The sequence below is a fragment of the Nematolebias whitei genome, chromosome 9, assembly GCF_014905685.2.
Source record: "Nematolebias whitei isolate Nwh7 chromosome 9, NemWhi1, whole genome shotgun sequence".
NCBI classification, from domain to species: Eukaryota; Metazoa; Chordata; class Actinopteri; order Cyprinodontiformes; family Rivulidae; genus Nematolebias; species Nematolebias whitei.
This window is the reverse complement of record NC_056506.1, coordinates 28,446,350-28,458,845: the sequence shown is the minus strand read 5'-3', so window position 1 is coordinate 28,458,845 and position 12,496 is coordinate 28,446,350. Positions and strand designations below refer to the sequence as shown.

Below are 12,496 nucleotides of genomic sequence, written 5' to 3'. Positions count from 1 at the left end.
TAATATAATATAATATAATATAATATAATATAATATAATATAATATATATATATATATATATATATATATATATATATATATATATCACGGTTTCTCATTTATTACGGAGGTGTGTGGAAAATAACCCCCACAATAATCGAGGGACTACTGTAATGCAAAACAAATGGTGCATTTGTTATAGAACAGCTTTTGCTATGAAATTGTAGATATTGGAGTTGTTCTAAAAGAAAATTCCATTTTGGTCTTAGCTGTGTTTTGCCGAGCTCCAAAATAAGTTTGTTCAAAAAGCTATCTACAGTAGATAAACTATTTAAATGAATATTTAAATGTTCATAAATCTTTTTACAGAAACCCTGTTTAAAATATCTGATATATCGTTTTACAAATGGGGCAGCTGTGGCTGAGTGGTTAGAGCAGTCGTTCTCCAATGTGAGAGTTTGGGGTTTGAATCCACCAGCAGTCACATGCTGAAGTGTACCTGGGCAAGACACTGAACCCCCTAATAGCCTCTGATGTGTGTCCCATCAGTGTATTAATGTGTTCTAAAGCACTGATTAGTCTCATTAGAATGATTTAGTTCAATTAGCTTTGTAGAGATCTAGTAGAGTGCTGTATGAATGGGTAAATGAGGCACAGATTGTAAAGAGATTTGAGTATCTTGAAATAAGATAGAAAGGCGCTATATAAGTACAGTCCATTACCATTTACAGATATACATTACCTGCTACATTATGTTTATTCTTAGGTGAAACCATTTTAAAATAAATAATAATTAAACAATAATAATAATAAAAATGTGTTTGAGACAAAAACTGGCACCTTGTCCACATTTGTCACAAATGACAATCTCATTGGGTTCTTCTGAAGTTTCATCCTGGCATATGGAGCACACAATGTCATCGTCATCATCATCCTGATCATCTTCATCACCTGAAACAAGCAGACGCGGTCAGAAACAACTAACCTGCAAAAAAGTCAGTGGAAAAAATAAGCACCCCCCCAACAACGAGAACATCTTTAGAGACTCCAATTTAAAGCAGCACTAAAAACTTTACAATAAATGTTAAATTAACTTGTGCAACAAAAGATACGTTCTAGTAAATTACATTCTGTAAGTTCCACAAAACGTCCAACAAGTTTTGTAACAAAAGGTTTGTTTCGTTTTTGCTTCATCTTGTGTCACCATTAACCTTTTATTGCGTCCTAGATTAATAAATGGAAGGAAATGGTAAACGGCATCAAACAGAAAAAGATTTGGGAGAATCTTAAGGTAAGATAATTGTGTTCTTTCTCTGTATTTTGACTTCTGTTGTGACTTGGTGCTATATAAACTGAATTGAATTGTATTGTATTTTGATATTTTTAATGTGGTTGTTCTCACCATCTAGTGGCGTGAGATGGGAAATACAGTCACAACAAAAACAACATCCAGGTAGAAAAATCCAACAAAGTTAAGCCAAGTCCTCTGGATGGTTTCTTTGTGAAGGTGCTATTTATAAGACTGAGTTTGTTGCGGCTCCTCGGACTGATGAAGTCATTTGGATGAAAAACAAAACGTTCCAACAAAATAAATACATAAATAAATAAAGGTTCGTAAGCTCAATCATCCAGGTAGAAAAATACAAAAAAGGTTCAATCAAGTCATCTGGAAACCTTCCAGCGGACCTCACTTAATAGACAATTTACCAATTTTTTTTTCTTCTTTGGTTGTGCTCTTCTGCAGGGGTCGCCACAACAAACAAACTCACATGAAATATTGTGAATTTGTTTTGTGCCCACTGCCCAATGTCCTTCCTGACACAAGCTGGGTGCGAACAAGCAGCCTCAGGATTATGAGGCTGCAGCACTGACCCTCCAACTACCACAGCCAACCCCCAAATTGGGTAGCTAAATATTATGAATTTACTAAGAATACACCAAGACAATGTATAATGCCCAAAGACATTCACAATAATAATAATAGGAGCAAATCAAACTACTTTTTTCACATTTCAGTAACATTTTTATATAATTAAAAAGTCATGCCAACATTTAATCAACAGACATTCTAGTCACATTTTAAAGTCACTCATGGATGAAGAAGTGAACACAACCCCTGTTGTTGTTTTTTTTTTTAATCTTGCTAATCTCCACATGTAGACACAGATACAGTGAACCGTTAACTGCCACTAACAAATCATCTCAGGTTTGTGTAAAACAAACAAGAATTTTTATAAAATTACAATTTAACAGTACAATACTTAAACTGTATGCCCTGCACCGCATTGTTATTGTTGTAAATATCGCTAATTATCTACAACGGCAAAGAATAGTGGTTACACACAACTAAATCATTAATGTAGTGAACTAGGCCTGGGGTCAAACCCTGACCTTAGGACCTTATGGGACAGAACTGTCATTTCATTGATTTGAATCCAGAAATACAGGTTGACCCATCCTGAGACTTTCTTTAATCAAGTGAAAGAACACTCTCTTTTCTATTATCATTACTATTTTACAAATGTTTGATAATCAAAGTGTTTTTAGTTCAAACCATTTTAGATGTTGCAGTGAACTAATCATTTTTAATTAACTGTGAAACAGTAATAATGATTTTAATCCTCATGCAAAGTATAAATCATGTTAAGGTCTGTTACAGAGTAATTATGCATTTTCTGATTTTCTGTCTTTGAATGAGCAGTGTAAGTTGGTCCAAGGTTGGAGTCAAACGCAAACAAGTTGTTGGAACGAACTGTCTTGTTTTTAAATCCTCTCAGACGTAAATAGAGAAGCTGGCACCTGTTTTCCGCCAACTCGTCTAAATATTCCTCTCGTCTGTCTGAAAAACATTTTCAATCTGTTCCATAACATTCTTGCTGTTTTTCTAACTCCTAGTGACCTCTTGCGTCACAAAAACACACCTCTGTTTTGGTCCATCGACCAATCAGAAACTCCCAAATGAACCGGAATAAGAGCCCTTTAAATGTCAGTACTTCCTAGTTCGCTTCAGGCTCCGGCTTCACCAGTCGCTTCAGGCTCCGGCTTCAGTCGTTGCAACTCCAGTGCTGGGAAACAGGAAAATCCTGACATGACCACAGAGCTCTTCCGAGTCTTATGGGATTATGACATCTTCCACCTCTGAGTGGAACTCTGACGGACTCCACTCATGTGAAGTCCACTCGTGAGGTGAACTTGTGTCGAACAAGTACCGTCACTACTTCGGACGATTCACAGCTGTTCCTACGGAGACGCTGAAAGGGTGCGTTAAATGGAACTTCGTACCAGGGAGACATCTCCAGGTAAAAGAGATTTATACCACCTAAGTGTAACGGGGAAGAAGCTGAGAAAAACCCGGAGAGTGCCGTTCTGGTGCCGACACAAACAAACTCCCTCACCCATCTTTTTCTCCCTCTAAACTTCATCTTTCCATCTTTAAACTCTCCTATCTGCTAGAAATCATTCCAGATATTTTAGAAATGTCTGTGTAAAGTTTTCAACCATCGCCGTATGGTTAATCAAAATTGTACAGCTTGCTAAATTAAGCCATGTTGTTATTTTTCATATTTTGCCAAATTAATGTAAATGTGTGATGTGTTAAACTTTGATTCTGTTAATAAATGACCCACTGTCGTTGGTGAGTCAAAGATAATTAACGTTTCCGTCCACATTTTATTAAATTCAATGCACATTATATACAGTCCAGAAAAATGAAAGAATCCGTTTAATTTATGAATATATCTCATGCATATGTTCTTCTACATTAATATGCCAAAAACATTAGAACTTACCAGTCTGAATATCCTTCCAAAGAACCCACGACTTTGATCGATCTTCAAAAACAACAAAGCACCGTTGCCTTTCATAATCTATCTGAATAACAAAACAAACACGAAGCATTATTTCTCAAAGATAAACATAGAGTCTATAAAAATTGTTCCAACTCCTTGGATGTCTTACACGTTTATTGCTGTCATAAATCCAACATGGTCAAGAAAAACTGGCCTTTCTGACAAAGCTAGTTCAAAAACCTTTGTTAAAATTAAGTCAAATTCCTACAAAGAAATAAAAACATAAGTGACAGCATAAATTCCCACCCTTTAAAGTGACTGTTTTAATTCAACTGATTACTGAAAAGTGCAAGATTAAAAAAAAAGGGTTTTAAAAGCCCAAAACATTCCCAGGAGTTCTGTTATATCAATCATCAAGAAATAAGAGGAATATGGGAGACGTGTAAATCTACCAAGAACTGGCCGTCCCCACAAACTGTGACTGTTAAACGTGGAGAAAAGTAGGAGAAGCCTCCCTCCAAGACAGATGACACACTCTGAAGGAGTTACAAGCTTCAGCAGGTGAGATGGGAGAGACCATGCCAACAACAACCATTACTGTTCACCCGTCTGAGTTTTATGGCAGAGTGGCAACAAGAAATCCATTATTGAAGAAAACTCAGATTAAATTTGACTAGTGTGCCAAAAGACATGTGGAAGACTCTAATCCATCCAGAGATGGATTGACAAACACTGATGTTAGATGTTATTTTATTAAATGTTTTGTCCAAAAGGCCAATTTATAGACCATTTTCACAAACATGTAAGCGTGCACACACCCATTATGAAATCAAACATATCCAGATAATGTAAGAAGGTTGAAGACTAAGATCATTCAAATGAAGAAGAAGCTGTTGCACGCAACAAATTTGCTGGCACCAACCTTTGTGATTGTTCCTAGGTAGAACAGGCCATCAGACCACCTAGCCAACACGTCCTGTCCTTCTGTAAACCTGGTCGCCATGTCATCTTCTTCATACTCCTCCCTTGCAGAGTGTCTGCTGGGGGACAAGGACACAGCTTGCTGCTGCTGCTCAGGGTGAGCTCTGTGATGGAGAGATGGGTGATCCACAACCCCGGAGTCTCTGAAAAATTAGCAAGAAACAAAACGACATTCAGTTACAGAATAAAGAAACCAAATTTACAATACCAGGTTATATTCACATAATTTGGTGTATGCAGGTGTTACAGGGGTTTATTTTTCTGTTTCTACAACTGAAAATATATGCACAAGAAACTTTTTCTTTATGACTGAAAACAGTGAAACTAAAAGACCAAGGACTGCCCCATCTATACAGTCTACCTACTTTTTTAATGCATCAATAGATCTAGACTTTCTTTTATAAACGTATAATATTTTTAGCTTCTCTCCGTTGGATCCCTGTCAAGTCCAGAATTGAATTCAAAATCTTATCTCTAACCTACAAAGCTCTTAACAACCTAGATCCATCTTCTATTTGAGATCTTATTGTTCTATATTTTCCTAACAGAGCACTTCACTCTCAGACTGCAGGTTATCTCGTGGTCCCTAGAGTTTCCAAAAGCAGAATGGGAGGAAGATCTTTCAGTTATCAGGCTCCTCTCTTGTGGAACCAACTTCCAGTTTCTGTCCATGAGACTGACACATTGTCCAGTTTTAAGACTGGGCTCAAGACTTTCCTTTTTGATAGATCCTATAGTTAGGGTTGGCTTGTTATGCTGCTATAGGCTTAGACTACTGGAGGAAAAATTGACCTAATTTTCTTAAATGAATTGTTAAAATTGATTTGTTTTCATTTGATACTATTTCTATCTTAACATGTGATTCTTGACCTGCCATTGTGTATCTGTTCCTACCAAACCCAGCCAGTTGAAGCAGATGAACGCTTGTCCAGAGCCTGGTTCTGCTAAAGGTTTCTTCCTCATGAGGGAGTTTTTCCTGTTTCCACTGTCGCCTTCATGCTTGCTCAAGATGAGAGTTCTGCGATGGAGTTAAATTCAAAGCAGTCTGCTCTTCAGATAAATAATACTAAATTATTATTTTTAAATATGAATGTTTCTGTCCAGTGCCCTGAGACGACTTCTGTTGAGACTTGGTGCTATTGAATTAAATTAAACAGGCTTTTAGCTACATGTTGGATAAATGAGGTAAATAAACTGTTAACAGGTCTTGATCCTAAAAAATCTGCAGGATCAGATGAACTTCCATCTTATTTCCTAAGGCTGGCTGCTCATATTATCACAGTCCTTGTGACCCACATCTTCAATCTCTCCATAAGCAAAAACTCCATCCCAGATGCTTGGAAAACAGCCTTTGTTCTTCCTTTGCTGAAGGGAGGTGACCCCACCTCACTGAACAACTATCGACCAATCTCTAAACTCTGCATTTTAGCCAAGGTTCTAGAAAAACTGATAAACTCTCAAATCAAAAATTACCTGGACTCATTTAACATCTTACCTCCACGTCAATCTGGTTTCAGGAAACAACACAGTACGACTGCTTTGCCGAAGGTTCTTAATGATGTTGTTGAAGCACTGGATGCTAAGGATTATTGTGCTGCACTTTTCTTAGACCCGTCTAAAACTTTTGACACTGTGGATCATAACATCTTGTGTCATAAACTCTCAGAAATCGGTTTCTCAGATCACACCATTAGTTGGTTCTCTAACCATCTCTCAGACTGGAGGCAATGTGTTCAACATAATGGTACTTCCTCCAGTTATTTAACAGTCAACAATGATGTACCACAAGGCTCAGTCTTAGGACCCACCCTCTTTACAATCTACATAGGTAATGTTGGTAAAAACATCCCTGATGCATCCTTACATTTCTATGCTGATGACACAGTTGTTTGTTGTCGAGCTAAAACAGTTGCTAAGGCTTTCCAGCTTTTGCAATCTGCATTTGACATCATCCAGTCTGATTCGTTCCGCCTCAAACTTGTCCTAAATGCCAACATAACCAAAGGGATGCTTTTTTCAAACAGGAAGTCGGTCCCAGCAGTTCTTTCTCTGATTTTATCCTCAAATGGTGTCCCCATTGAGTTTGTTCCATCCATCCATTATCTTTAACCCGCTTCTTCCATTTTGGGTCACGGGGGTCGCCAGTGCCCATGTCCGGCAATCACTGTGCAAGGTACACCCTGGACAGGTCTCCAGTCCATCACAGGGTCACATAGAGACAAACAACCAATCATTCACTCTCTCACTCACACCTAGGAACAATTTAGAGTTACCACTCAGCCTAACATGCATGTTTTTGCTCTGTGGGAGGAAACCGGAGTACCCGGAGGAAACCCACACACGCACGGAAAGAGCATGCAAACTCCACCCAGAAAAGCCCCCGGACCGGGATTTGAAGAGTTTGTTGATTCCTATAAATATTTGGGTATCTTGGTCGACTCGCATCTCACTTTTAAGCTCCATGTGGAAAACTTGGTAAAGAAACTGAAAGTTAAACTGGGTTTCTTTTTCAGAAACAAATCCTGTCTAACCCTGAATGCTAGAAAACGCCTTGTATCTGTGACTTTCCTTCCCTCCATTGATTACAGTGACATTATTTACATGAACGCTCCTACAAGCACCCTACAGATGTTGGATGCTGTCTATCATGATGCACTAAGATTCATAACTGGCCGTGATTATCGTACCCACCCCTGCACCCTGTATTCACTGGTTAACTGGACATCATTAACTTCACGCAGACTCTCTCACTGGTACATTTTCATCTTTAAATCACTTCTTGGTCTGCTGCCTTCATACAACTCCTCCTACATGTCTCTGCATGAGTGCAGCTACAGCATGTGCTCTCAGGACATTATTACCTGCAGTGTTCCCTCAATGAGGACTGAACTTGGCAAATGGGCCTTCTCCTACTCCGCTCCTGTTTCCTGGAAAATCTTACCAAAAGACCTGAAGCTCTCGACCTTGACCTCTCTAATAAGTGGCTTTAAGAACCTGTTGGACTCCTGGCAAGGACCAATGCAGACATGTTCCTGTTTTTAGTTTTCTACATTCGCCTTATAATCTAGCTGTTTTTGTTACTATTTTTGCCATCTTATTTGTAAAAAACTAATAATAATCTATGTCTTTTTATAACTGTCTATTGTTGTCGCTGTTGTCCATTGTTGTCATCATTCTTTGTTGAAATCAGGTCTCTCTTGTAAATGAGTCCTCGAGGCTCAATGGGATTTACCCGTCCAAATAAAGGTTGAATGAATGGATTTTGTTGAATGTTCTTTTACTATTTGTTTTACCTGTATTTTTACACACACAATTTATTCATACTGTATATCTACAAAGTTAATCTGAATCTGTAGACTAATCAGTGCTTTTAGATCACATTCATACACTGATGGGACACATATCGGAGGCAATGAGGGGTTCAGTGTCTTGCCCAGAGACACTTCAACATGTGACTGCTGGTGGAATCGAACCCCCAACTAAAAACGTAAATGAACTTTACTTACTGACTTACAAGCACATTTTGAAGGAATGCCCATTGCCCATCTTCCATTACATTTCATTTGAACTAAATCATATGATGATAAATGACTCAAGTTAAAGCCACTTTGGTCAAACCTTGTGAAAGTAAAGTGAACTGACGACATCACCATTGCATGCATTGCACACACACACACAACTAAAGTTGTCCTCTGCATTGAACCCATCACACACGTGACACACACAAGCAGAGCAGAAGGCAGCAATTTAAGTGCCAGGGAGCAGTTACAGATTAAGTGTCTTGCTCAAGGACACCGCAACATGTGGGCATGGTGGGGAGTCAAACCTGTGACTTTCTTGTCTCAAGACAACTATCCTACTACTGCGCCACAGTCAAACTTGTACATTGTGCTGTGCTCAATCTCATGTAATTTGCCAGATGTGTAGACATTGTGTTGTGTATGAGGATGATTGTTAGGTACCATGTCGTACCATGTCAAACTTTAGCTTAATGTCTAAGTCTGACTGAATTTTGTGTTGGCTTAGGTTGATTAGCTGTGGCAGCCATCTTGATTTGGGTTGAATCTCAAAGGTAAACAGTTGTAGATGTGCATCTAGTCCTTACTAACAAGTGTATTAAAATATGTCCAGTGGTTCATGAAATATTTTGCTAACAGGTACACACCAATTAAGACACTTGCAAATACATAATCTTCCCTTTGCCTTAAGCAAAAATCAACAGTGCAAGTAAAAACAAAGCAAATGTAACTTTTTTAACTCAGTTCAAACAAATAGTGTTAAATACAGATACAAGTGCATAATAAAACCCTGAAACAAAGTACTGTGTAAGTAATGGGATTATGAATACTGGGGTGCATTGTGGTTGCAGAGCAGATTACAGAACAATGGGCGAAACCATTTCCGCTTCAGTAGCAACACACAACAGGTGACTACACATAATTAGTGCTAATTGATCGTTAAAGAAAGCATGCTAAGCATTTCTATTAGCTTACAGATGCTAACAGATGTACACAATAAAACTGAATGCAAAAAAACCGCTGAATTATCTTTTTAACACCGTCATAACTACAAATGGTTTGACCGTTAGGTTTGTTTGAATTTAACTTTTTTTTTCTAGTTTCCTGCAGCAACAGTAAATTGTATTAGAAATGTCACTATCCTGCTCTGGGCTTCTTTGTTTGGACAATGACTGAACACGACTCCACCACCGGAGAATAACGGTTATTGTGTAGGTTAATTTTCACTAAACGAACATTTACATAAAAAATGGCGACGTAAACAGAAATAAGAGCCCGTACGCGGAGCGGCGAACCCCCGGCAGGTCGCTGACCGTCCGACCTACACCCCCCTCCTCCTCAACCGGAGGAAAACATGACAACAATACCTCATTGGGTCACCTCCGCCTTTACAAATGACGGTTGGGACAAAATAGCTGGATTGTAGGAGCAACGCTGCTTTCCCTGCTCCGCTCCTAGTTGAATGGGATTGAAATGCGTTTCCTGAAACACTACAGGGCTCGCGCCTTCCTTAGGAAAAATACCAAACGGCTCCTTTTCCTCGCAGCACGTACGCCATTTTGGTTTCCCGCTGATGACCGGGGGAGTGCATTATGGGAACCTCTGCTGCGGCTGCTTTCATCAGCTTCAAACGTTTGAATTGGAGGCTGGGCGTTTTCTAAACGCAGAATATCCGCCTCTTAAAAGTGGGATAAGACTTGTTCTTTTTCACATCGGTCGAATACTTTTATTTTTTTGTTGTCTTAGAACCTAACCTGGCTCTTATGAGAAATAAACGCAGATCAGTACTAATTTTAAAGGTGAAACCTCACACAGAGTTCTAAATTTTCCCCAGAACAGTCTTTGAAAAACTAGCAGCTACACGTTGACAGGTCACTTTATATATGACCGGTGTTGTGCCGAAATCTGTTTCCCAACAAGTTTGGTTCCGTTTTTCGAATGATATGTACAGTAAACGTTTGAACTGTGTTGTTTTAAGCAACGGCGTTTTAAAAAAAAATTATAAAGAATATTTAAAAAAAAGATTAAAAAAATATATATATAAAATATTTGGATTATTTTTCTCCATTTTTTTCCACACACATCCGGTCGCAAAAAAGATTGTTTTCTCCGTGTTTAATAAGAAAATAAATTCGCACATTTGTCAAATACATACAAGTGACGATCGTTACCTCATGACGCACATGAGTGTTTTTACACCAAAAGTGCAGGAGGTGAAACATATCACCGGGAAACGCAGCGCGATACGACACCAAGACCGGAAGTTTGGTTTAAAGTCCCTGTAACAATAACAGCGGGACTTATATTTTGAAAGATTTAGTGGAAATCAACTCGTGCCTGTGAACTTGCCTGGATATGTCTTACTCATGAAATCATAACAGCACTGACGCCCGAACTCTTGTATGAATCCACTACATTTTAAAACGTAATTTATACAACTTCGAACCACCTGAAAAGAGGAGGGGTGTGGGGTGGGGGGAGACTGATAGACATCGAGCTGCGCCTGCGCACTGAGCATATGTTATTCCAGCTCGAGGAGGTACGTACGTTCCTTTTCTTGAAAATCTGCTGCTGCTGCTGCGAACAGGCGAACAGCGAAAGTACAACATGGAGTTGATTTAAAAACAACATAAGAAGCAGACCGTCCCGGGCACCCCGGTCTTAAAGAGCGGACAATGTCTGTCTGTTCGTGTCGCTTGATGTAGGATTCCCGTGTGCTTTTAAACATATCAGCGTATTGAGATGATCTATTTTTGCGATGGCGAAGGGTCTGCTTCCACGAGCCTGGGTGAAAAAGTCATTCTTCTTTCAGGTAAGAGTTATTTTGATACAACTGCTTTGAGAAACAGGCTGCAGTTTATTTATAAAAGGCGGTCGTGTTTCTTTGGCTGTCACTCAAACTGACAGCTGGCAGTGAACGTGCTCGCGGCTCCAGAGGAGGTTTTTAAATTGATGATGAATGGAGAAATGATGTAAAAACGCAGGCCTGCCGCTGAGAGAGACTCTAACATTAGAGCATAAATAATGCAGATCCACACCTGGATGTGATCGTTTAGATTAGAAGGGGGAGCAGGGGCACCACCAGGGGTGCGCCAAGGGGGGCAGTAACCACCCCTATAAATCCACACACACCCCTCTCCCCTTGCTAAACAGTCCTAGGCCCCATTTACACAGCGGGGGGAAACTTAGTAGTTTTTTTTCTGATGTGGATTCGAGGGGAAAAAATCTGTTTTACATGCAACCGGAGAACCCCCGAATCCGCTGTAGCTGCCATGCCAGGCCATTAGTTGGCGCTGTGAATTTTGTACATTCACCTAATGCTCATGTGCGTTTCCTGGGACAGCTGTCTGTAAGCTACTTCCTCTGCGCTGAAAGACCAATTACAACAAAACTTAAAGCTGGATTTCGGATACGAGTCGACGGATTTTACGCCAATCGGATCGCTTTATCTAACAGCTCGACACTGCCGGTTGCTGAGCGAACAAGCAATGATGCGAATGATGTCTGGCTTTCTACTCCAGTGGTATTCAGTAGCCGTCGAGCAATGCTACAGCAGGTAAATCAGCGTTCTCAATAATGTTTGCTTGTGTTGACTTCGGTTATACAACAACCAACTAAGTATTTCTTTTTATTTTTCCTGAGAGGAGAAGCTGTCCTCCCACCAGAGGGACTGGTTCCTATAGAGAGTACTGACTCGGTGATACAGAAGGACCTCGAAGAGGGAGATGTTGGAGCAACCATTCACTTAAAATTCACCTCAGTTCTTTTTTCCAATCCATTCAGTGTTTTAAGCTCACCGGAGGGAACTACTGATTATTCCATCCTTATCAGAACTCTTACAGTGCCTCAGGAGCATCCTTGAATACTCTCACCGCTCTCGTCGTCCCCCCCCCCCCTGTGGAATGTTCTATGTCACCATGTGCTTGTCTGTGCGGGGTGTTTTTTCATTATCAGGATCTTTCTTCTCAGACAAGAAGAAAGAGTTTGATAGGATTTTTTTTTTTTTGCTTACAATTTCCTACTTGTGTTCAGTTTCACTACTTTTTTGTTTGTCTAAACGAGTCTCCAAGGCTCAATGTGATGTACTGTCTAAATAAAGGTTGAATGAATTAATGGAAAAAAAAGCTACATTTAGCAAAGGAGTGACAAACCAGATAAACAACATGGGGCCAGTATCCAGGATGACAACAGAGGGGAAGGGTCCAGTTCATTAATGTAGTTTATGGTTC

General features: G+C 39.5%; 2 protein-coding genes across 2 annotated transcripts in view; one reads left to right on the top strand and one right to left on the bottom strand.

The window, feature by feature from the left end:
* Positions 1-9,831, bottom strand: part of mtf2 (metal response element binding transcription factor 2) — a 30,687-nt gene extending 20,856 nt beyond the window's left edge. Inside the window, exons 1-4 of the mRNA XM_037681640.1 lie at positions 9,635-9,831; positions 4,691-4,892; positions 3,769-3,850; positions 821-931 (exon numbers count right to left, since the gene is read on the bottom strand). Coding sequence (XP_037537568.1) covers positions 821-931; positions 3,769-3,850; positions 4,691-4,892; positions 9,635-9,639 — 400 coding nt within the window. The 5' untranslated portion in view covers positions 9,640-9,831. The remainder of the gene's footprint in view (positions 1-820; positions 932-3,768; positions 3,851-4,690; positions 4,893-9,634) is intronic.
* Positions 9,832-10,819: 988 nt separating this feature from the next.
* The window catches only part of dipk1aa (divergent protein kinase domain 1Aa), a 32,719-nt gene continuing 31,042 nt past the window's right edge, over positions 10,820-12,496 (top strand). The window contains exon 1 of the mRNA XM_037681639.1: positions 10,820-11,079. Within this exon, the coding sequence (XP_037537567.1) occupies positions 11,026-11,079 (54 nt within the window). The 5' untranslated portion in view covers positions 10,820-11,025. The remainder of the gene's footprint in view (positions 11,080-12,496) is intronic.